Source organism: Phacochoerus africanus, chromosome 6 (genome assembly GCF_016906955.1).
Source record: "Phacochoerus africanus isolate WHEZ1 chromosome 6, ROS_Pafr_v1, whole genome shotgun sequence".
In the NCBI taxonomy this organism is placed as follows: Eukaryota; Metazoa; Chordata; class Mammalia; order Artiodactyla; family Suidae; genus Phacochoerus; species Phacochoerus africanus.
This window is the reverse complement of record NC_062549.1, coordinates 80,409,957-80,436,444: the sequence shown is the minus strand read 5'-3', so window position 1 is coordinate 80,436,444 and position 26,488 is coordinate 80,409,957. Positions and strand designations below refer to the sequence as shown.

The 26,488-nt window shown below is 39.0% G+C and overlaps 1 protein-coding gene across 6 annotated transcripts in view; it reads left to right on the top strand.

Moving 5' to 3' along the window:
- Positions 1-26,488, top strand: part of SPIDR (scaffold protein involved in DNA repair) — a 309,901-nt gene that overhangs the window by 9,566 nt on the left and 273,847 nt on the right. For 3 of the 6 annotated variants that reach the window (XM_047783952.1, XM_047783949.1, XM_047783955.1), the window contains exons 4-5: positions 3,439-3,621; positions 9,879-10,039. In XM_047783952.1, the coding sequence (XP_047639908.1) occupies positions 3,439-3,621; positions 9,879-10,039 (344 nt within the window). The remainder of the gene's footprint in view (positions 1-3,438; positions 3,622-9,878; positions 10,040-26,488) is intronic. The other 3 variants (XM_047783956.1, XM_047783953.1, XM_047783954.1) reach the window with 2 other exon arrangements.

Sequence of the window (26,488 nt, the reverse complement as noted above, 5' to 3'; positions counted from 1 at the left end):
GAGTGCTACAAACTGAGTGTTTTGAACAACAGAAATTTATCATCTTGCACTCTGGAGGCTGAAGGTCCTAAGTGAAGATATTGGCAGATTTGGTTCCTTCTAGGATGTTCTCTAGGCTTCTTTCCTTGACTTGTAGATGGCTGTCTTCTCCATGAGTTTCTTTACATTATCTTCCCTCTCTGCATGTCTGGCTGTGTCTGAATTTCTCCTTTTTGTAAGGATACTTGTCATATTGGATTAGGACCCACACTAAAAATCTCATTTTAATTCGATTACTTCTGTAAATACCCTATATCCAAATAAGATCATGTACTGAGATGTTAGGGGTTAGGATTTTTTTTTTAATGATTTTTATTTTTTCCATCATTCCTGGTTTACAGTGGGTTAGGATTTTAACATATGAATGAGTTTTGGGAGGGACACAATTCAGCCTATGACACCAGGTGGTAGTACAATGCCTGGTACCCACTGGACACCCAGAAATGTTTGTAAATGCATGGTAACTATTCTCATAGCCTGGCTGATGACCTTTCTGGAATTTCATTGGAATGGGCCTTGATTTCAAGGGCACCCTTTTTGGCAAATAAAATGAGTTACTGAGTAATAAATTCCTAGTAGAGATTTTACCTATATAAATATATGGTTAAGTGCCTATAATTTATATGTTTCTGAATTCTTTATATATTCTGGAAATAGTGACAACCTAGTCCATTGAAGCTGCTATCACAAAAATGCCACAGACTGGGTTGCTTATAAACAAAAAAAATTTATTTCTCACAGTCCTGGAGGCTGAAAGTTAGTGCATTCATTTGGTGTCTGACAAGGACTCACTTCCTGGTTTATAGAGTCTTGTTTCGATGTCCTCACATGGTAGAAGGGGCCAGGGATCTCGCTGGGGCTTCTTTAACAGGGCACTAATTCCAGTAATGAGGCCTCGCCCTCATGACCTAATTACCTCCTGAAGACCATGCCTCTTAACACCATCACATGGAGGATTAGGCTTTAATATGTGAGTTTTAGGGGCACACAGACATACAGTCTGTAGCATTCCACTTCTTCCATTTGATTTACTTTTCCAGATGCATAATAATGAAAAAGATTGATAATGTCTTTTGCAAGTAAGTACACAGCTTAGTTTTATTAACTCTTTAAGTCCATATAGGTTCTTAGGTTTATCTGAATTGTTAGTATTTAATCTTTTGAGGGATAGATAGCTTTGGTAATTTTAGATGTTTATGGCACAAAGTGCTCAGTAAATGTTTACTATTATTTCACGTTTTTGTGCTTTTGTAAGTGTTGATTTTCCAGACATCATTTTGTCAGTGAGTCCTCCTTTCCTGATCAACCAAAAAATGGAGCATCACTTTTTTTGTGATATCATTATATTGTGACATACTTCTAATATAGTATTTAATTTTCCTTTTCATGATTAATTAGTGTTTTCTTTCAGACTGTGCATTTCTTTTTTTTTTTTTGTCTTTTTGCTATTTCTTGGGCCGCTCCCACGGCATATGGAGGTTCCCAGGCTAGGGGTTGAATCGGAGCTGTAGCCACTGGCCTACGCCAGAGCCATAGCAACGTGGGATCCGAGCCGCGTCTGCAACCTATACACCACAGCTCACGGCAACACCGGATCGTTAACCCACTGAGCAAGGTCAGGGATCGAACCCGCAACCTCATGGTTCTTAGTCAGATTCGTTAACCACTGCGCCACAACGGGAACTCCCAGACTGTGCATTTCTTGAGGGCAAGAGTTTTCTTCCCCCACCCCCCAGGATTTACTGTATCAGAGGTGTTATGTATTTAGTGAAGCTGTTTAACTTCTGACCCTGTTTCCTCGTCTATAAAACTTGAGTTATAAAATCTAATCTCTTAATCTCATAGTATATTAAAATATGGCTAAGGGAGGGTTTTGGGGTTTTAGCATTATAACTCAATTACTTAATATAAGAAAAATTGATTTTTATTAGCTATCTACTCCTTTTGTGATCAATATCAGTAAGGTTGTCTCTTGGATTTCTGGTTCCACTCAGGTGGAGTCTCCCCATTCCTTCAAGGTTTCCTATTTATCAGAATGACTAAAATAAAAAATAATGGGAACTCCTGCTGTGGAACAATGGGTTAAGAATCTGACTGCAGCAGGGTTTGATCCCTGGCCTGGCACAGTGGACTAAAGGATCTGGCATTGCCACAGCTATGGTGTGGGCTGCAGCTGTGGCTCGGATTCAGTCCCTGACTCGGGAACTTCCATATGCCGTAGGCACAGGAATAAAATAAAAGTTTTTTTTAAAAATAGTGACCACAAGAAGTGCTGTTGATAATGTGGAGAAACTAAATTACTCACACATTGCTGGTGGGCCTGTAAAATAGCAAAACCATCCAAAAAACAGTTTGGCTTTTCCTTTCTTCCTTTCTCTTTTTATTTCTTTCTTTTCTTTTCTTTATTTTTCTTTTCTTTTCTTTTCTTTTCTTTTCTTTTCTTTTCTTTTCTTTTCTTTTCTTTCTTTTCTTTCTTTTCTTTCTTTCTTGGGCTGCACCTGCAGAATATGGAGTTTCCCAGGCTAGGGGTCAAATCATAGCTGCAGCTGCTGGCCTATGCCACAGCAAAGCTGAATCTGAGCCACATCTGCAACCTATGCTGCAGCTTGTAGCAATATCAGATCCTTAACCCACTGAGTGAGGCCAGGGATTGAACCCTCATCCTAATAGATACTAGTTGGGTTCTTAACCCACTGAGCTACAATGGAAACTCCCTGCTATTAAGTGTTTTAAGCAAATTACTGCTAGCAGAGTTCCTAGAATGGCAAAAAAAACAAAAACAAAAACAAAAACATAGAAGCATTCCAATTATAGATAACTATTGATTTTGTAGTTAGTTTTGTGTTTTTTCCCTTATGGTTTGATCAGATATTCTATGAAATTACAGCTTTATAATTATTTCAAGTTTGTTGTTATTTTTTTAATGACCGCACCCATGGCATATGGAAGTTCCTGGGCCAGGGATTGAATCTGACCCAGAGCTGCAACCTAGGCTGCAGCTGTGGCAACCCTCTATCCTTTAACCCTCCTGCGCTGGGCTGGGGATCTAACCCAAGCCTCTGCCGTGACCAAACTGCTGCAGCTGGATTCTTAACCCACTGTGCCACAGTGGAAACTCCTCAAGGTTATTTTTTGAGTTTTCATTTGTACTCCAGTCATTTTCCTTGTCTTTTATAACTTATCTCAGTCAGCTCTACTTCTTTGTAATTTCGCTTTCATTCAAGGAATCTTGGCTGGGTTGCACAGAGACCTTTGGTTGGAGAGATTTGAAATAAGATATTACCTTCACTATCATTAGAATTCTGTGTATTTGTGACTTTGGGAAAGTAACATGCATAAAACCTCATTCTGATAAATAATTATATCAATTGATGATTTTGTAATATTTTCTTTTTTTAGTAGAACCTACCACATCTAAGCGTACCAGTGACCTTACAGCTCTAACATGGAGTTCCAGTGGAAGTGATTTGTCTGATGAAGATAAAACACTTTTTAAATCACAGAGAGATAATGGACATGGTTCTAGAATAGACAGGTTTTATAACAGAAATCTCTTATGTCCAGAAGATGGAGCCAGTGAAGGTAAATTGATGATTTTGTAAGAAATTTAGTTGTGGGTTTGAATATTGGAAAAAACTTACACTCCTTTTGTAATACTTTTTTTTTTTTTTTTTTAAGGGCTGCACCTGTAGTGTATGAAGGTTCCCAGGCTACAGTTGAATTGGAGCTGTAGCTGCCGGTCTATACCACAGACACAGCAACACCAGATCAGAGCTGTGTCTGCAACCTACACCACAGGTCGAGGCAACACCAGATCCTTAACCCACGGGGCTAGGCCAGGGATCAAACCCGCATTCTCATGGATGCCAGTCAGATTCATTTTAGCCGAGCCACGGTGGGAACACCTCCTTTTCTAATACTTAGCATTGATTATCATCTTACTGTGTCCCAGCCTCTCAGCCCTTTAGAAACATTTTCTCGTAATATTTCTCACAGTAACTCTAAGAGATATGTATTACCAGTATTACTTTTACTGTTAAAACTTAGGTTTAAACATGTTAGAATTAGTTGGATTCAATTTTGTGTCTCTTTGATGACAAAGCCAGTTCTGTCAAGTACAGACAGACCTTGGAGGTATTGTGGGTTTGGTTCCAGACCACCACAGTAAAGTGAATGTTGCAATAAAGTAAGTTACATGAATTTTTGATTTCCCACTACCTATAAAAGTTATGTTTATATACTACTGTCATCTGTTGATAAAGTATACAATAACATCATGTCTAGAAAAATATACATTCCCTAATTTAAAAATGCTTTATTTCTAAAAATGTTAACCATCATCTGAGCCTTTAGTGAGTCATTTATTTTTGCTGGTGGAGGATCTTGCTTGGATGTTGATGGCCACTCACTGGTCAGGGTGATAGTTGCTGAAGGCAGGGATTGGTGTGGCAGTTTCTTAAAATAAATTGTGAAGTTTGCTGCATTGTTTGACTTTCACAATGGATTTCTCTGGAGCATGCAATGCTGTTTGCTAGCATTTTACTCACAGGAGAACTGTTTTCCAAATTGGAGTCAACTCTGCTTCTGCTTTATCAACTAAGTTTATATATATGCTAAAGCCTTTGTTGCCATTTCTTTTTCTTTTTTGTTTTGTTTCCTTTCTTTCCTTTCTTCCTTTCTTTCTTTCTTGCCACCCCCTCGGCACTGTGGCAATGCTGGATCCTTAACCTACTGTGTAGGGCTGGGGATTGAACCTGCATCCCAGTGGGCCAGATAACACTGTCAGTCCCATTGCATCACAGCAAGAACTCCTTTATTGTGGTTTCTTCACAGCATCTTCACTAGGAGTAGATTTCATCTCAAGAAACCACTTTCTTTGATCATCCATAGAAGCAACTCCTCATCCTTCAGGTTTCACCCTGAGATTGTAACAATTCAGTTACATCTTTAGGCTCCACTTCTAATTCTAGTTCTGTTGTTTCTACCACATCTATAGTTCTTTCCTCCATGGAAGTCTTGAACTCTGCAGTTATCCATGAGGGTTGAAATCCACTTCTAGACTCCTGTTAGTATTGTTATTTTGACCTCTTCCATGCATGAATCATGAATGTGCTTTTTTTTTTGTCTTTTAGGGCCGCATCTGCGACATATGGAAATACCCTGGCTAGGGGTCAAATGGGGGCTACAGCTGCTGGCCACAGCCACACAGGATCCTAGCCGTGTCTGCAACCTACGCCACAGCTCACAGCAACACTGGATCCTTAACCCACTGAGCGAGGCCAGGGATTGGACCTGCATCCTCGTGGTTACTAGTTGGTCTTGTTGCCGCTGAGCCACAGTAGGAACTTCTAAATCATGAACGTTTTTAATGACCTCTAGAACGGTGAATCCTTTTCAGAAGGTTTTCAGTTGACTTTGCCCAGTTCCATCAGAGGAGTCGTTGTCTATGGCAACTATAGCCTTGCAAAATAAATTTCTTAAATAATAAGATTAGAAAGTTGAAATTATTCCTTGATCCATGGGCTGTGGAGTGAATGTTGTGTTAGCAGGCATGAAAACAAAATTCATTCCTTTGTACAATATTTTCATCAGGTCTCTTGGGAAACCAGATGCATTGTCAGTGAGCAGTCATATTTTTGAAAGGAATCATTTTTTCTGAGGAGTAGGTCTCAACGGTGGGCTTAAAACATTCCATAAACTATGTTGTAAACAGATGTGCTGTCATTCAGAGTTTGTGGTTCCACGTAACAGAGCACAGGTAGAGAGATTTGGCATTATTCTTAAAGGCCCTAGAATTTTCAGAATGGTAGATGGAGCATTGGGTCAACTTCAAGTCGCTTAGCTATGTTAGCCCCTAACAGGACAGTTGGCCTATCCTTTGTAGCTTTGAAGCCAGGCACTGACTTCTCTTTAGCTCTGAAAGTCCTAGATGGCATCTTCTTCCAGTAGAAGGCTGTTTTATCTGCACTGAAGAATCTGCTATTTAGTGTAGCCAGAATCACGAATTACCTTTGCTAGGTCATCTGGATAACCTGGTGCAGCTTCTACATCCACATTACTGCTTCATCTGAAACTTTTATGTCATGGGGATGATTTCTTCCCTTAAACCTCATGAACAAACCTCTGATAGCTTCTAACTTTTCTTCTGCAGATCCTCACTTTTCTCAGCCTTCGTAAAATTAAGGAGAGTTTGCTCTGGGTCAGGCTTTGGCTTAGGGGAATGTTGTTTCTGGTTTGATCTTCTATCCAGACCACTAAAACCTCTACAGATCCACAGTAGGTTGTTTTGCTTTTTTACCATTTGGTGTGTTTACTGAGGTTGCACATTTAATATCCTTCAAGAAGTTTTCATTTGCATTCACACCTTGGCTGACTGTGCCATGCCTTCCTCACCAATCTTAATCATTGCTTGCCTTTTTTTTTTTTTTTTTCCCCAGCTTTTTAGGCCTGCATATATGGCATATGAAAGTTTCCAGGCCTAGGGGTTGATTCGGAGCTGTAGCTGGTGGACTGTACTATAGCCACAGCAACTTGGGATCCAAGCAACATCTGCGACCTACACCACAGCTTACAGAAATGCCGGATCTTTAACTCACTGAGCAGGGTCAGGGATTGAACCTGCATCTTCATGGATCCTAGTCAGGTTCGTTTCTGCTGAGCCACAAGGGCAATAGCCATTTCTTGCTTTTGATTGAAAGTGAGAGATGTGTATCTCTTCCTTTCACTTGAACATGTAGATGCCATTGTGGGGTTACTAACGAGCATAATTTCAATGTTGTGTCTCAGGGAATAGGAAGACTAAAGGAAAGGAAGAGGATGGAGAAAGATTGGTTGGTGGAGCAGTCAGGACAAACACTTTTCCATAAAGTTCTCCATTGGTATGATTCATGGCATCCCCAAAACAATTAAATGGTAACATCAAAGATCATGAATGTAGATCACTGTAACAAGTATAATAATAATGAAAAAGTTTGGAATATTACAAGAATTACCAAAATGCAACACAGAGACACCAAGTAAGCAAATGCTGGTGCCGATAGACTTGCTCAGTGCAGGGTTGCCACAGACATTCTATTTGTAAAAAGTGCAGTATCTGCAAAGTGCAATAATGTGAAGCACAATATAGTGAGGGATGGCTCTAGTACATAAAGCTACACCCATATTGCCTTCTTGCCAACCTGTTTTGGGTAAATACTATCACAACCAATGTGTGGTAAAAATATTACTAAAGTTTCTGCTCTGATGGCATTTTATATTATATCATATTGTTAACAGCTTAAAACAGTGTTTTTCAACATTGACGCTCTTGCCATTTGCCCCAGATAATTTTTTTGTTCGGGGAGGGGGCTTTCCTAAGTACTGTAGGATGTTTCATAGTATCTCTGACCTCTATCCAATGGGTTGACAGTAGCAGACCCAGCCTGGTTGTGACAACCAAAAATGTCTCCAGATGTCAGATATCCCCTACAGGACAAAATCACCCTCACTTGAGAACTAGAGATTTAGAATTATGTAACTCAGGTCTTTTTACAAATTTTAAAATATGTAGTTCACCTGGAGTTTTTATAAGTCTTAATGCTTTAAAAATAAACTTTGACATTTAACTCCGATAGTTCATATTAGTTAGTTATTTAGTCAAAGATAAGTTTGTACAGACAGCGCCTGTAGAAGGTGGTTAAATTCTTTTGGCCACTTTTGGGAGTTCTTGTTATGGCCCAATAGGTTAATGATCCACTGTTGCTGCAGCTGTGGTGTAGGTTGCAGCTCTGACTCAAGTTTGACCCCTGGTTTGTGAACTTCTAAATGCTCCGGGGTGGCCAAAAAAGAAAACAAAATTCTTTTGGCCACTGTATGCCATCTTAGTGTCTGTCAGTTGACATTTTAGCAATGGCCAGGTGAAGTGGTATTTTAAGGTTATACATACTCTCACACGGTTTATATTATTAATTCAGTCATATTAAATCAAATTCTTTGGTATGTAACTCTTGGTTTCTCTTCACATACTTTAGAAAATAATTTCATAATTAAAAACTATGCTTTTTAGGGGTGAATAGTATGGTTCGTGAATTATATCTCAGTAAGAGTGGCATTAAAAATGTATATATCCTCTTCTAACTTCTATCTTCTACTGAAAAGATATTCAGTACTTTCCAAAACTCTATTTAAGAATGAAAGGATGCTTTGAGCTAATGATACTTACTTTAAAAGGAGTTAGTGAGCTAACAAACTGTTGACTTCCTTCTCTTAAACAAGTTGAGCATTTACATAACAAGTTATGTGATCCCTTGAAGTGCCTCTGAGTGTACCACTGCTGATTTGTCTTTCTCTTCTCTACTCTTCCCTGGTCTCCCCTCTCCACTCCTCTCTTCCTTCTTTTTACCTTTAATTCCATTTGTCATGTTCTTGTTTTATCCCGGACACTTGGCTGGATGTCATGTAGGTTATTTCCTTTGATACCTACTACAGTCTGTGAGCTAGGTATCCTCATTTTACAGAAGAAAATTGGGACTTAGGGAGAAGTATAATGTAATTAATTAGTAAGTGTGTCAGGGATATCTAACTTAAGTGCTGTGTGCTTCAGTACTGTTTTGGTGGTTCCCTTACCTGGCTTCTTATCAGAATTATCAGGTGAGCTATACCAACAATATTCCTAGAGTTTCTTCCAACTATGTTGGATTAGAGTCTCTGAGTCTTGAATGCCAGAATTAGTATTGAAAAGGAAGAGCCTTTTCAGTATCTTTCTTTTTAAAATATCTTTCTTTTTAAAAAATATCTTTCTTTTTGGGAGTTCCCATTGTGGCGCTGCAAAAACAAATCTGATTAGGAACCATGAGGTTGCAGGTTCAATCCCTGGCCTCGCACAGTGGGTTAAGCATCCAGCATTGCTCTGAGCTGTGGTGTAGGTTGCAGATGCGGCTCAGATCCGGTGTTGTTGTGGCTGTGGTGTAGGGCGGCAGCTGTAGCTCCAGTTAGATCCCTAGCTTGGGAATCTCCACGTGCTGCTATTGTGGCCCTAAAAAAGACAAAAAAAAAAAGCCTTTCTTTTTAAAAACGTTTTCCTGGAGTTCCCTTCCTGGCTCAGTGGTTAATAAACCCAACAAGGATCCATGAGGATGCAGGTTCCATCCCTGGCCTCACTCAGTGAGTTAAGGATACATGTTGCCGTGAGCTGTGGTGTAGGTCATAGATGAGGCTCAAGGCTGGGATCCCGTGTTGCTTTGGCTCTAGAATGGGCTGGCAACTGTAGTTCTGATTCGACCCCTAGCCAGGGAACTTCCATATGCCATGGGTGGGAATGAGGATGTTCTTTGTTTACTCATGGGTGAAAACTTTTCAGTTACATTAAAAAAAAATGTGGGAGTTCCCGTCATGGCGCAGTGGTTAACGAATTCAACTAGGAACCATGAGGTTGCAGGTTCAATCGCTGGCCTCATTCAGTGGGTTGTGATCTGGTGTTGCAGTGAGCTGTGGTGTAGGTCGAAGACGCGGCATGGATCCAGCAGGTTGCTGTGGCTCTGGTGTAGGTCGCAGCCTGGGAACCTCCATATGCCTTGGGTGTGGCCCTAGGGGGGAAAAAGTATATCAGAAAGGAGGATGGAATAACAGTGTATTTTATGTGCTTGAACATGCTAGAGAAACTCTAGAATACAAAGACAACTAATAGAAGTAGTTACCTGAAAATCAGGGTTGGCTAAGAGTTGGGAGAAGTAAGATGGTTATTGGTAAGAGTGGGAATATAATTTTTAAGTATTGATCAACATGGGTCTTTTAAAACTACAGGAAAAATAGATTTGAAACACATTAAGAATATTTAATAAGGTTAAAATTGAATTTTTTAGATGACTTACAATTTATCGACTGGGAGGTTGAGAGTGACAGGGAAGATACCTGTGATTGTGATGAATTTGAAGACTGTGAGAGCACAGTGGAAATATCTGACTGTGCTTCTTGTGCAAGCAGTTCTTCGACATCTGCAGAGATGCTACCTGAACTTCCTAAGGTAAGAACAAACATCGATTCTAACTTTCTGTTCTGTTATGGCATTCGTTAGTCACAGCCTTTGGTGTTTTGTTTGTAACTCCTTCCTCAGGGACTACCACTTTTGACTCTGTGGGTTCTTTTGTTCTTTACCTCTTTTTCTCTGAATAATACCCATGTAATGTGCTTTTAAATATGGATAAATACTGAGTTCTCTCCTCACCCACTCCCCACCTCTGCTACACATGGGGCTTTCCCATCCTTCTGTTTCTCCAGGACAGATGTCTCATGGTCTGGTTAGATTAGATTTGATTCAGCATTATGTAATTCTGAATAATAATATTCATAACAAGGCAACTTTTAATTGTGATTTTCCTTCACAACTTCTCATTTTTTCAGGAATTAATCATTTGTGATTTTGTCTAATTTTACATATTATGAATAAACTAATTTTTCATTATTATTTAGGTCTCCCATTAAGATTTTCAGACAGGCATTCTATATTTATTTATTTATTTTATTTTTGAGAACTCTTTCCTACGACCTTTTAGCTGCTCTGATTTCAGCTGAGGGTCCTCTCTGCTTTGTGAACATTGCCACCCTTAAGTTTCCTTTCACCATCTTTTGGGGAATTCCCTTCATCTCTCTCCTGCATGGAGCAGCTTTATCCTGGATTCTGTATCTTCCTCTTCTTTGGTTTTTCACTCTCACTTTATTGAGCACATCTTCTAGTAACTTCCAAGAAAAGGATTTAGGGATTTGAGATTTGGCATGTCACAAGGTACATTCATCACACTTCGATGTGTGATTAAAAATTTATATAGAATTTTACGGTTAGAAATAATTTTTATTCAGAATTATGAAGGCATTGCTTCATTGTCTTCTAGTTCCAGAGTTGCTATCAAGAAGCCTGAAATGGAGTTCTCTGATGGCCTGGTGGCTAAAGATCTAGCGTTGTCACTGCTATGGCTCAGGTTTGATTCCTGGCCTGGGAAAGTCCACATGTCCTGGGCATGCCCTCCCACCCCCCCAAAAAAATAAGCCTGAAACTATTCTTACTCTTGATCTTTTTACAATTTCTCTTTTTCCTTGTTTTAAACTATTGATTGTGATATGCCTAGATGTGGCTTTCTCTTCGGAGTTTATCAAGCTTCTTGAATCTGTGGTGTATCAGGGGTCCCAAAGCTCACTTCTTGGCTTAGTAATTTGCTTGGAAGACACTCAGAACTTAGCATACAGTCATGGTCATGGCTATGATTTTTTACAGTGAAAAGATACAAAAGCAAAATTAGCAATCTTCCAAGAGTCTTTTTCTGGTAAAGTCACACAAGATACGCTTAATTGCTCTAGCAGTGAGTTTTGACAGCATATGTGCAGTGTTGTCTGCTGGGGGAGCTAGCACAGTTTAGGCACAGGGAGACACTTATCTCATTTAGGGAATGGTGGGAACCCTCCTGAAATCTGAGTTTCCAGGGGTAAGCAAGGACTGACATTACAATCATGGCTTTCTAGGAATACTTGTTTCAAGTCTGCTCAGCTAACTCTCTTCTTCACATGTGGATTTAAAGTTTTCATCACCTTTGGAGAGTTTTGCTTTTATTCAACACTCCCCCCCACCCCTGACTCCCCTGTTCCTTTCCTTCTGTGATTCCAATTATGTGTGTAATAATTAGGCTACTTGGTGTCATGTCATAGATTATTGATGTTGTGTTCATTTTTTTCTCCTTTGTTTTGTTTTGAGTGGTTTGTATTGTTATATCTTCAAGTTTAATACTCTTTTTCCTGCAGTCTAATCTGCTGTTAATACTATCCAGTGTATTTGTCATCTCTGAAAGTTTAATATAATCTATTTTATATTGTCATGTCTCTCCTTAACATGATCATACATTTGTCTGTGCTTTGAACATAAAGAGGATATTTATAATAGTTGTTTTAATGGCTTTTTCTGTAAATTTGTCATCTGTGTCTCTTTCTATTTATCGATATTTCTTTTCATTATAGATTGTATTTTTTTGTTTCTTACATGCCAAATTTTTGAGTGGCTATCACACATTTTGAATTATATATTGTTGGGTGCTGGATTTTAAAAACATTTCTTTAAATGTTCTGGGGCTTTGTTCTGGGGTGCCGTTACCTGGAAACAGGTTCATCCTTTTGGGTGTTGCTTTATGATTTATTAGGTGAGTACAGGGAAATACTCAGTCTTAGGTCCCACAACTGAAGCAAGACCTTCCTCAGTATTAACTGTAATGCTTTGAATTTTGGATTTTTTTTTTTTTTGGTCTTTTTTGCTATTTCTTGGGCCGCTCCCTCTGCATATGGAGGTTCCCAGGCTAGGGGTCTAATCAGAGCTGTAGCCATGGGCCTATTCCAGAGCCACAGCCACGCAGGATCCAAGCTGCGTCTGCAACCTACACCACAGCTCACGGCAATGTTGGATCGTTAACCCACTGAGCAAGGGCAGGGACCGAACCCGCAACCTCATGGTTCCTAGTCGGATTCGTTAACCACTTTGCCACGACGGGAACTCCTGAATTTTGGATTTTTTCAGTCTGGTTGGTAGAATAACTACTGTTTCCTGACCCTGTGTAAGCTCTGGGCACTGTTTGTCTAATACTTCCAGAAGGTTCTTTCCCTGATTTAGGGTAGTGTCTTTATATGTACATGCTAATCAGTAGTCTGCTAAATAGTTGAGGGAAATTTTTGTGGTTCTCTATGTATCGCTGGCTTTTCTGCTACTCTGTTCAATGAACTCCAGCAACTTTTTTTTTTTTGGCTTTTGTCATTTTAGGGCTGCACCTGTAGCATATGGAGGTTCCCAGGCTAGGGTTCTAATTGCAGCTGTAGCCGCTGGCCTATGCCACAGCCACAGCAATGCCAGATCCGAGTCACGTCTGCGACCTACACCACAGCTCATGGCAACGCCGGATCCTTAACCCACTGAGCAAGGCCAGGGATTGAACCCGCAACCTCATGTTTACGAGTTGGATTCGTTTCCGCTGCGCCATGATGGGAACTCCTCCAACTATTTTTGTTTCCATGGACTCTAAGCTCTAGCTCCTTAACTCAAGGGGCCCATCAGGTTCCACCTCAGCTCCCCCTCCTGGAGCAATTGCAGAGCTCAGTGTTTTGTTTCCCAACTTTCCGAGGTTAGTGTTTTTCTTGCCCGATATCTCATGTCTTGAAATGTTTCATGTATTTTGTCTGGTTTTGTTTCTTTTTTTTGTTTGTTTTTGGTTATTTCAGTGGATAAATCCACTTTCTCTTATTCCATCATGGCCATTTTCCTGGTCCTTCCATGCAATCCAGGACATGAAAACATGCTCATCATCATTAGTCATTTGGGAGATGCAAATCAAAACCATAATGAGATACTACTACATACTCATTAGGATGGCTATTATCAATAAATGTGAAAAATATCTTGAAGATGTGGAGAAATTGGAGCCCTTGTGCATTGCTGATGAGAATGTAAAATGAGGCAGCCACTGTGGAAAACAGTCTGGTGGTTTCTTAAGACGTTAAACATAAAATTACCATATGACCTAGTAAGTTTGCTTCTGGCTCTATACCTGAAAGAATTGAAGGCAGGGACTCAGACAGATACTTGAACAGTGATATTCATAGTGGCATTATTCACAATGGCCAGATGGTAGGAAGAACCCAAATACCAATCCACAGATGAATGAATAAATAAAACGTGTATGTGAATGTGTGTTTGTGTACCATATGTATGTGCACACGTGTGTGTGTGTGTGTATGTGTATGTATATAACTGAACAACACTTGGGTCCGCTTGCCTGTGCGCAGTAGAGCTAATCTGTTGACACCAGGTTGTGATGAGGGAAAGCACAGCATTTATTGCAAGGTGCCCCAACATGGGGCTGAGCAAGAAGAATGTGCAGCGCATACTAAAAAGACCCAAACTCCCTACTGGCTTTCAGGGAATGATTTTTAAAGACAGAGTGAATGAGAGGGTTGCAGGGTACATGATTAGCTCATGGACGTTCTTGTGATTGTTTGGTGGTGAAGTAATTAGGAGTCAACATTATCAGCCTCTGGTTCCATCTAGTCTGGGGTCTCTGTGATTGTGGTTAGCATGCAGCCAACTTCTTCCATTGGGGTACGGCAATTGAGTGTATGCAAAACAACTCAAGGATATGGCTCAGGATATTATCTTTAGCCCTTGAGGGAGAACTAAAAGTCCTTGACTTGGTTTAACAGCTAAATTATTACTATTTTATCTTGCTTGATTGTTCTACTTTGTTTTTCCATTTTCTCACTTTTCTGATTATATTTGTTCTTTGGAACTTTGGGAAGTTCTAGGAGGCTAAGGCCTTTCTACAAAGAGGAGGCAGGAGACATGGCAGAGTGCTGCTCAGTTTGGTATACTGTGGGTTATTATTCAGCATTCAAAAGGAATGAAATTCTAGGAATTTCTCATGTGGTGTGGTGGGTTAAGGATCTGGAGTTGCCACCGCTGTGGCACAGGGAGGTTTGATTCCTGGCCCAGGAACTTCCACATGTGGCAGATGTGGCAAAAAAAAAAAGGAATGAGATTCTGGTACATGGTACAATATGGAATGGATAAACCTTGAAAACATTATGCTGTGCAAAAAAGTCAGACACAAAAGGACAAATACTGTTTGATTCTACTTGTAGTACCTACAGTAGGCAAATTCAGAGAGTCAGAGGTTAGAATAGAGGTTACCAGTGGCTGAGGAGAAAGAGTTGTTTGAATGGGTATAGGGTTTCTGTTTGGGATGATGAAAAAGTTCTCATGTTGGTAGTTGTACAACATTGTGAATGTACTTAATGCCATTGAGGAGTGTACCTAAAAATGGTTAATATGGTAAATTTTTTATGTATAGTTTGCCACAATAAAAAAGAAGTCTACAGTATGTCTGTATTTTAGAATATTTTTCTATCATTAAAATATGTTTTTGAGTACTTTTTATCATTGATATAATAAAAATGTTTATGAGAGAATGCTAAATGAAAAAGACAGAATACCAAACATACAGTAAAATTTCAACTCTGAGGTCCCAAAAGACCATTGAAAGTCCTGAGACTGCCATAAAACCCCATGGAATAAACCTTATATTACTGGACCAGGAAGTGTTGTGCCATGACTCAAAGGGTTTTCTTTTTCTTTATTTTTCTTTTCAGGGCTACACCTGTGGCATATAGAAATTCCCAGGCTAGGGGTCAAATCAGAGCTGCAGCTGCCAGCCTACGCTATAGGCATAACAGCATCAGATCCGAGCTGCATCTGTGCCTTATGCCACAGCTCACGACAGTGCCAGATACTTAACCCACAGAGCAAGGCCAGGGATGGAACCTGCAACCTCATGGATACTAGTCGGGTTCTTAACCTGCTGAGCCACAACCAACGGGAGCTCTCCCAAAGGTTTCTGTTGTCCTTTCAATATGTGGACTGGACCCATAACCCTTTACCTGTGTAAACTTACTCATTGTAGAAGCAGATTCTTCTGTGATACCATTTTCTACTTTCTTTCTGTTGTCATATTGTACTAAAAATGTACTTCTCTTTATTTTTTTTAAAGTATAGTTGATTTACAGTGTTGTGTTCCTGTGTATGGCAAAATGATTCAGTTATATGTGTACGCACAAATTTTTTCACATTCCTTTCCATTATAGCTTATCGCAAATCACTGAATATAGTTCACTGTGCTGTACAGTAGGACCTTGTTGTTTATTTCTTTTATATATAGTAATTTGAATCTGCTAATCCCAAACTCCTAATTTGTCCCCCCTCTTCCGTTTCCTCTTTGGTAACCATAAATTTGTTTTCTATATTTGTGAGTCTGTTTCTGTTTTGTAAACAAGTTCATTTGTATCATATTTTAGATTCCACATGTAAGTGATATCATGATATTTATCTTTCTCTCTCTGACTTACTTCACTTAGTATGATCATTTCTAGGTCCAGCCATTAAAAACATATTTCTTAAAATTTTTTCTCAGTATTCACTTCTCGTTGGTTGCTTCATTGGCTGAACTACCTGTTACTTCATTTCCTGGATTTTTAAAGGATCTTATTTCTTTTAAGAAAGGTGGGATTCCTGTGTGTAGCTTCATATTACAGGTTATCTATCTTTATAATTGTCAAGTTTTGTCTGGTATTTCATGAGCGGATTCTGCAGTGGTAATAAATCATTCAATGAAGTTACCTTCATGAATTCCTTTTTCTTATTTTAAACAGAAAGAATAATATACTTGTCCTCATCATGGATTATTGCCATCACTGAATTAAAAATATAATATTTTACTCTTAATTAGAAACTTTTCTCTTTAGAAACTATCGGTTTCTTAGAACTTTAAATTTTTTTCTTGGCTTTTTTTTTGGGGAAATAGTCTATCAACTAAGGATATATTTATCCTTGGAAAGCTGCTATAAATAACCACATCTGTTAGAGACTGTAATGCTTTCGTGGTAAAGATGCAGGTGGTTGGCTAGGTATACTAACTCTGCTGACTAAGAAGCCCTTGCACACAGGTTTTCTAGTGCTTGCAGTTCAAATTCAAGCTTGTAGGGCTTGTTAAAATTACAAATTACAATATTACTTGGACTTTTCAGGGTACCTCTTGAATAGTAAAGTATAGTTATAAGGAGTGAATAGCTGGAGTTCCCGTTGTGGCACAGTGATTATTGAACCTGACTAGGAACCATGAGGTTGCCGGTTCAATCCTTGGCCTTGCTCAGTGGGTTAAGGATCTGGCATTGCCGTGAGCTGTGGTGTAGGTCACAGACATGGATTGGATCCCTCGTTGCTGTGGCTTTGGCGTAGGCCGGCGGCTGCAGCTCCGATTAGACCCCTAGCCTAGAAACCTCCATACGCCACAGGTGCGGCCCTAGAAAAAAGACAAAAAGACAAAAAAAAAAAAAAAAGACTAGCAAACACTCATAGTTCTCTAAAATGTAAACAGTGTGCCTCTGAGTAGTAGGATTATTGGCAGTTTATCTTATTCTTTGCTATATTTAATTCATAATTTAAATAAAACAAAGGAAAACATAGCCATCATTAGCTTTTCCCTCAAGGAAGAAAAAGAATCACATCATGTATATTAAACTATACTGGACTTTATATTGTAGTGGTTGCTTTATTTATGTGTATTAGTCCTTTTGGGCTGCTGTAACAAAACTACTGTAGACTGAATGGCTTAAACAACATAAGTTTATTTCTCATAGTTCTTGAGACTAGAAAGTTCCACCATCTAGGAGCAAGCAGATATGGTGCTTGTTGAGGGCTTGCTTCCTAGTTCATAGATAGCTGTTGCCTCACTCGTCTGCACATGGTTGAGGGGTCTCCCTGGGGCCTTTTAATAAGGGCATTAATCCCATTTATGAGGACCACACATAAAGGCCCCACTCCCAGATACCGTCACATTAGGGATTAGGTTTCAACATACAGAATTTGGAGGGGATTAGGTTTCAGCATTTAGTTTATAGCAGTACATCTTCCATTTGAACCTTAAAACAATCTGGTGAGGAAGTTCCTTTGTGGCACAGTGGGCTAAGAATACAGTATTGTTACAGCTGTGGCTCAGGTCACTACTGTGGCATGGGTTTGATCCCTGGCCCAGGAATTTCCAACTGCTGAGTGGAGGAAAAAAAGCAGTTTTGTGAAGTCGATGCTATTACGTGCAACTTTCTGATAGGAAACTGTCAGGAAAAAGTATATGACTGACCAAGTTATTGATGTAGTAAACAAGGCAGCTGTGAAACCTTGCCACAAAAGTATTCAGGTGTTGTTTGAATGCCTCAGAATCTGCATAGGTTGCTCTCTTATATTGGAAGAAGCATGCAAATAGGCAGAACTTTACAGTCAAAAAAAAAGGAGAGAGAGATGGAAGAGCTTGGCTTACTTTGTATTTAAAAAATTCTACTTCTCCCATGTAGTTCCTCATCAGGTACACTTGTTTTTATTAATTATGTACATTGAAATATAACATATAGTACATTATTATTGAAAAGTCACTCAAAAAATGGTTTCCTCCAGGCAGGCACTGGGAGGCATTGCTGTAATGTGGCAGTCGTGGTCTACCTAATCATAGCAGTGTTCTCCAGGGCCTTAACTCCTGCCTCCTTTTTTTTCCATTCTCTTCCTCCTCAGTTATTTTCCTTATTTTCTTCAAGCGATAACTGTTTAAATCTTTTCTAATCTCCTTATTGTCCTGAATTCCATATGGGTTTCCAGCTGCATGATGACATTTCTGTGTGGATGTTCTAAAGTTGCTATAAGCCTAAGAGTCTCAAGTCTTTTCCCTCTTCCTTCTAGTCCAGGCTCATCCTCTTCATGTGTTTTTGGTCACAATTTATGTCTTTTCTTTTTCACTGCTTGACTATTTCATTATCAGTCCATGCATATTTGGCCTCAAAACCACAGCATCCTTAACACTTCTACCCGAAATTTGGCCCTTTCACCTAATGTTTGTTATATTTCAGTTGCTTCATAACTGATTTCTTATATCTTTTTGTTAGACTAATCTTAATAAACATTATCACCTTATCACTGACTTAATGAAACTCTTTGAGTGGTTCCCCATTGCCTCCACATCAAAGTCCATGTAACTTAACCTTCACAGTTTAGCCTCAGGCGCTTAAAATGAATGAGGCAGAGTATACACTCTATGATTTTATTTATATAAAATTCTAAAAAAAATGCAGATGATTCTGTAGTGAGAAAGCAGGTCAGTGGTTAATTGGGGATGAGAGTGGGGGATTACAGTGGGATATGAGGAAAGTTCTGGGAGTGATAGAAATGTTTATTGTCTTAATTGTGGTAATAGTTTCATAGGAGTGTACTGTCAAAACTGGTCAAATTAAATACTCTAAATATGTGTGGTTTGGTGTACTTAAGTTAAATACTCAATAAAATTTATAAAACATTTTTCAAAGTATAAGATGTAGGACTACGTGCTTATGAAATGATATTCAAGATGCTTTGTTAAATGACAAAAACAGGGTATAGAATAATTGTGTATAAAAATGGAAAGATTATATTTCTATAAACTATCTGAAATGATAGGAAACTTTTTTGTGTTACCTTTTATGCTGTTTTGAATTTTGAACCAAGTACATTTATTGCTTGCATTAAAAAAATTTTTAAAGGACACTTTGCAAACCTATCCAGAATAAAGTGAGACCTACAAAACAGTGAAGAAGAGACAGATAGCCCAATTGAAAATCAGGTGAAGAATAGGAAAGGGAAACCTGAATGACTAATAAGCATGTCTCACTAGTTGTATGAGAAGTGCAAATTAAAAATGAGATAGTTTGTTTTCATCAGATTATTAAAAGAAAGATCTGACAGTGCCTAATGTCAGTAATGTGGATGGATAAAAATAGGTGCTGTTGGAATGTAAATTGGTAGAGCCATTATGTGATTTAGTAAGTTCTAGTGAAATTGAACATGTTCATATTTTAGCATCCCATGATTTTGTTTTTATATAATTATCCTTGATTTTTTTCAAAATATGGCTTATGTTCCATTAGTAGATGCTGTAACTAATTCAGTGACTTTTAAAAATATAGTAGAATAAAACATGAGTTCCCGTTGAGGCTCAGTGGTTAACGAACCCGACTAGGATCCATGAGGATGCAAGTTCGATCCCTGGCCTCGCTCAGTGGGTTAAGGATCTGGTGTTGCCGTGAGCTGTGGTGTAGGTTGCACACATGGTTTGGATCTGGCCTTGCTGTGGCTGTGGCGTAGGCCGGCACCTCTAGTTCCAATTGGACCCCTGGCTTGGGAACCTCCATATGCCAAAGGTGTGGCCCTAAAAAGCAAATAAAAAAATAAAATTAGAAAAATAGAATAGAATAGGAGTTCCCGTCGTGGCTCAGTGGTTAACTAATCCAACTAGGAACCATGAGGTTGTGGGTTCAATCACTGGCCTCACTCAGTGGGTTAAGGATCCAACATTGCCATGAGCTGTGGTGTAGGTCGAAGTCGCAGCTCGGATCCTGTGTTGCTGTGACTCTGGCGTAGGCCAGCAGCTGCAGCTCCAATTAGACCCCCTAGCCTGGGAACCACGGGAGCAGCCCTAGAAAAGGCCAAAAAAAGTGTGTGTGTGTGTGTGTGTGTGTGTGTGTGTGTGTGTGTGTGTATTAGAATAAAATAGACTACATTAGAATGTAATGACAGTAAGGAGTATTTTTTGTGAAATTTTAGATTTAGATTTATTACTGTACATGTGTTGGATTACAATATAAATGTATATTTTACTGTGGTTCTTGACCAAAAAGTTTGAAAGCCACTGTTGAGAGGAATTTTCACACATGCCCCAAAGCATATGTGTACAAGAGCATTTATTATAGTATTGTTTTTTTTAATTAATTTTTTATTGTTATTTCCCCAACACAATTTTTTTTCCACTGTACAGCATGGGGATCCAGTTACACATACATGTATACATACTTTTTTCTCCCATTGTCATGCTCTGTTGTAAGTATCTAGACATAGTTCTCAGTGCTACACAGCAGGATGTCATTGTTAATCCATTCCAAAAGCAATAGTTTGCACCCATTAACCCTAAGATCCCAATCCCTCCCACTCCCTCCTCCTCCCCCCAGGCAACCACACCTTAGAAATCTATACATAGAACTACCATATAACCCAGAAATCCCATGATTTTCTTTTCTGTGGAAAGGTTCATTTGTGCTGTGTTAGATACCAGATGCAAGTGATATCATATGGTATTTGTCTTTCTTTTTCTGACTTGCTTCACTCAGGATGAGAGTCTTTAATTCCATCCATGTTGCTACAAATGGCATTATTTCATTCTTTTTTTATGTCTGGGTAGTATTCCATTGTGTATATATACCACATCTTCCTGATCCAATCATCTGTCGATGGACGTTTGGGTTGTTTCCATGTCTTGGCTATTATGAATAGAGATGCAGTGAACATGAGGGTGCATGTGTCTTTTTTAAGGAAAATTTTGTCTGGATATATGCCCAAGAGTGGGATTGCGGGGTCATATGGTAGTTCTGTGTATAGATTTCTAAGGTACCTCCATACTGTTCTCCATAGTGGTTGTACCAGCTTCCATTCCCACCAACAGTGCAGGAGGGTTCCCTTTTCTCCACACCCCTGCCAGCATTTGTTATTTGTGGCCTTATTAATGATGGCCATTCTGACTGGTGTGAGGTGGTATCTCATGGTAGTTTTGATTTGCATTTCTCTAATAATCAGGGATGTTGAGCATTTTTTCATGTGCTTATTGGCCATCTGTACATCTTCTTTGGAAAAATGTCTATTCAGGTCTTTTGCCCATTTTCCATTGGGTTGTTGGTTTTTTTGCTGTTGTGTTGTAGAAGTTGTTTGTATAGAGATTAAGCCCCTGTCAGTTGCATCATTTGAAACTATTTTCTCCCCTTCTGTAAGTTGTCTTTTTGTTTTCTTTTTGGTTTCCTTTGTTGTGCAAAAATAGTATTGTTAACAAGAGAAAAAACTTTGGAAAGCAACCTAATTTTATATGATCAATGCAGATTGTAGTATATTTTTATATAGTAGAGAGCTATAGTTTAATGGATAATGTTGAGAAGTTAAGCCAGCTTGCTGAAGGATAGGTACAGTTTGATAGTATATTACATGAAGTTTATAGACATAGAAAACTGTAGTGCAAATTGATAATGTGACAGCCTTGAAGAAGAGGAAGATTTTCTCTAGACACATTTTTCAAGTCCTAAGTTGATGTCAGTTTGGACTATCATCCTTTGCAGGGCAAGAAGTGTGCACTCAGATCTTCTGTTGCGAGGAACCTAGTTGATTGATGGCCCCAACTGCCATCCTTCAGGACCCACTATTATTTTTGTACTGGGGCCATACTTCCCAGGGGCTTGTCCCAATACTTGACCATGGAATATGCCAGGGTTGTGAGATAGAGTCACACAGATCTGCTTGAGGGGTGACTTTGACAACATACCATCAGCCAAGCCAAAATTTCCTAGTGCTTCACTGCCATTAGAAATTCTTCTACCGAATCCTCTTTCCTTCTCCTTCACCTTTCATAGTTGTCAGACCTGCACTGTGGCCTTAAAGGTCTCTTTGACTCCTGCTTTCTCCCCTTTATCCTTTGTAGGTACTTCCCCCAATAAATTTCTCATGTAGTAGCCAATGCTGTGTTGGCATCTACCTTTCAGGAGACTTTAACTCATACCTGCATACCTCTACCCAGTATCTTGTAGTCACATCAGCACTTTTTTCCTAATACTTCCCTGTGCTCATACCTAAAACCACTCTCCTTTGTTTTTTCAGTATTTCAGATAGGCTGAAAAAAACCAACTATGTGATGTGCAGTTTTGTAGACTTGCCTCTACTTATAGTTTGTTTTCCCTTGAATTTCCATAGCAGCATGCCCTGAGAATTCTCTGGTGGTGAAGTGGTCCATTGAGCCTGGGGAATGATAGCAGCCAATCAAGGCATCTATATCAAGCAAGTTACCATTGTGGGCACTAGACCTTAGTGCTGTTGGGAATCTTTGGAAGCATCAGAATTATGCCTCCAGAGGGTTAAGGAAGCCCGAGTATTTATATATAATCCCTTCATTCATTGGTTGAGGGTTGCTTCTTGGTGGAGACAGGGGATAGGAGTGTTTCCTAGTTCTTACAAACTACTGTGCAGGTAGAGAAAAATGGGTCCCAACAGCCAGGTGAAGCCCTGATGCAAAGAAATGAGGGTGCTGAAAGTTGGAAATAGGGCCAGCATCACTGAAAAGAGGTAGGAGATGTGAGTAGGGTGTTGACAGAGTCAGTTACAGTGTTAAAATGAGTTGTGCACTTTGAATAACATGGAGGGGGAAGATTTGTACTATAATTGGGAGTTTTATAACTGTTTCTTAGCTCTTCAGAAATAAAACCTTCCTTATATAACTCACAAGGCTATTACTTTTTGCATCTCATGTGTGTTTGTAGAAATGGAACATACATGGTGAGTGGATATTTACTCTACAGAAGAATTGTATTTTAACTCAGTGGGAAGCCTTGATTATTTCACATCTATCTTGAATCCAGTTCCCAGGGTGGGGTGAGGGATGTTTTTGAATTAGGAAACATACATACATGCCTATAAAGACAGTTCCATCAGTTCTCTGTAACAGAGTTCTCCTAGTCTTTGTGTAAAGTTTACTGAACTCATAGTAACAGCATCTGTTAATAACATCATGAGTGCTTCTGATGTTGTGGGACTCTCTTCTAAGTGCTTAGCTACATACAAAGCATATTTAAATCCCACAATAACTTTGTGAGGTAGGAACTATTACCATTCCTGTTTTCCAGATGAGGATTCTAAAACAGAGGGATTGAGTAATTTTCCTATGGTTATAAAGTAGTAAATGATTGAACCTGGATTTTTTTTTTTTAAAGAATATAGTTGATTTTACAGTCAGTTTCTGCTGTACAGCATAGTGACCCAGTCATACACATATATACATTCTTTTTCTCATACTCTCTTCCATCATGTTCTATCCCAAGAGATTGGATATAGTTCCATGTGCTGTACAGTGGGACCGCATTGTTATCCATTCTAAATGTAATGATTTGCATCTACCAACCCCAAATTCCCCATCCAACTCACTTCCTCCCCCCTCTCCCTTGGCAACCACAAGTCTGTTCTCTATGTCTGTGAGTCTGTTTCTGTTTGATAGATTCATTTGTGCCATATTTTAATTTCCACATATAAGCAATATCATATGGTATTTGTCTTTCTCTTTCTGACTTACTTCACTTAGTATGAGAATCTCTTGGATTGAAAGAATCACTATTGTCAAAATGACTATGCTACCCAAGGCAATCTACAGATTCAGTGCAATCCTTATCAGATTACCAGTGACGTTCGTTCTTTATAGAACCAGAACAAAATATTTTAAAATTTGTATGGAAACACAAAAGACCCCGAATAGCAAAAGCAGTATTGAAAAAGAAGAGCGGAACTGGAGGAATCGGATATCCTGACTTCAGACTATACTACAAAGCTACAGTAATCAAAGCAGTACTGGGACAGAAACTGAAATACAGATCAATGGTACAGGATAGAAAGTCCAGAAATAAACACAAGCACCTATGGTCAAGTAATCTATGACAAAGGATGAGAGAACCTACAGTGGAGGAAAGATAGTCTCTTCAATAAGTGGTGCTGGGAAAACTACACAGATATATGTCAAAGAATGAAATTAGAACATTCTCTAGGAGTTCCCATTGTGGCTCAGTGGTAAAGAACCCAGCTAGTATCCATGAGGACACAGGTTCAATCCCTGGTCTTGCTCAGTGGGTTGAAGATCCTCTGGTATTGCCATGAGCTATGGTGTTGGTCACAGATTGTGGCTTACATTTGGTGTTGCAGTGGCTGATGGCGTAGGCTAGCAGCTGCAGCACTGATTCGACCCCTAGCGGGGAACTTCCATATGCCATGGGTGAGGCTCTAAAAAGAAAAAAAAAAATTTCTCTAACACCATACACAAATATGAACTCAAAATGAACCTGGATTCTACTCAGGGACTTTGGCTTCAGTGCTGTGGTCCTGACCATTTTGTCAATAATAGTAATAGCAATAATATTAATAAAACACAGTAATCCTGAGTTCTTTCTTTATCTGAGGCACTTTGCTAAGTGCTGATGGTGTTATCTAGATGTTATTAGCCCCATTTTATAGATAAGGGAATGGAGACATAGCTAATAAATGTCAGAATGAGCTTCTAACTCATAGAGTCTGGTCCCAAGTTCTCTTAATTACTTGTGTTCATTTTCTTGAAGTATAGCATCATTACATAACAACTTGTAGGAAAAGCATGATGGAAATCAAAGACCATAATGTTGCCTTTTAGGACATTTGTCAAATGGAGTTGATTATTGATGTGATTTTTCCTATGGTTCAGTATTGCTGTCTGGGTTTTTGATTTATCTTGTTAGTGTCTTCCAAGAATCATTCCTATAGAGGGCAGCAGAGATACAGCAGTGAGTTTTCTGTGTAACCTACATTTTTAAGGAAGTGTGAAGAAAATTGGGTTTAGGTGAGCTTTGTTATGTAATTTTCTTCTGCTTTATGTAGTGACTCCTATGCAAGTATAGGCTAATAGGTTTAATAAATATCAGATAACCCTAGTGAGGTTTGAGCTTTTGGTGAAGGTGCCTAAGAGAAGCTGGCTGGCATAAACAAGATCTGAAAGTAGTTCATGTAGGATTTGCTTTTTGTTTTTTGCTTTTTTTGCTTTTTCAGGGCCACACCAGTGGCATATGGAGGTTCCCAGGCTACAGGCCCAATCGGAGCTACAGATGCCTGCCTACACCACAGCCACAGCAACACCAGCTCCAAGCCGTGTCTGCCACCTACACCACAGCTCACAGCAACACCAGATCCCCAACCCACTGAGCGAGCGAGGCCAGGGATTGGACCTGCATCCTCATGGATGCTAGTCCGATTCATTTCTGCTGTGCCACAGCGGGAACTCTCTAGTTCATGCAGTTTTAAAGAGAAAGCAAATGTGATCTTCAAATTTGAAATATGGATTCATGGTTATAAAACAGATGTGTTCCTTGGTACAACATTGTAAATCAATTATACTTTAATTTTTAAAAAAGGTAAAAAAAAAACAAAATAACCAGTTGTGTTTTTTGTACTCTTAACAGTAGGGGCAGAACAAATGATTCAATATGTCACAGAAGATGAAATATGGAAAAGGTTTAACAGAATTGGAATAAGCACAGTTTTATATTCTCACATAGGAGGATATTTAGAAAGTGATCATGCAAACCTAGAAAGTATTTGTAGATTGAATGAGCATATTTATAATTCTCTATTTTTATTTATTTCTATATATTCAGAAGACATTCAATTTCACTTTAGTTTTAATGATGAATTAGAATAAAATGATATGACTATGTATTAATTGTTAATGTCTAAGTGCTATCCAATGTATATACATTGTTATAGAGTTGAAAGAATTTAATTATCATAATCAAAAGCACTCATTTAGAAACCCTCTCTAAAATAAGTTTATATAGAAATTGACAAGGGAGTTCCAGTTGTGCTCAATGGAAATTAATCTGAGTAGTATCCATGGAGATACGAGTTTGATCCCTGACCTCACTCAGTGGGTTGGAGATGTGGTGTTGCTGTGAGCTATGGTGTAGGTTGCAGATGTAGCTCGGATTCTGCGTTGCTGTGGCTGTGGCCTAGGCAGGCATCTGTAGCTCCGATTCGACCTCCAGCCTGGGAACTTCCATGTGCTATAGGTGTGGCCCTAAAAAGCAAAAAAAATGGAAAAAAAAAAAACTGACAACATTTGTAAAGGGAAATATGGAGTTTTTAGTCATGATTTTCTTTGATTATATATGAAAGATTCCATTATAGAAACATTATGCTTAAGAACAACATCTATTGTCCAGTGCGTTCTCACGATAAAAAAGGTGGAGTGTTATAAGTTGTATTGAGGAGTAGATATTTTTTGGT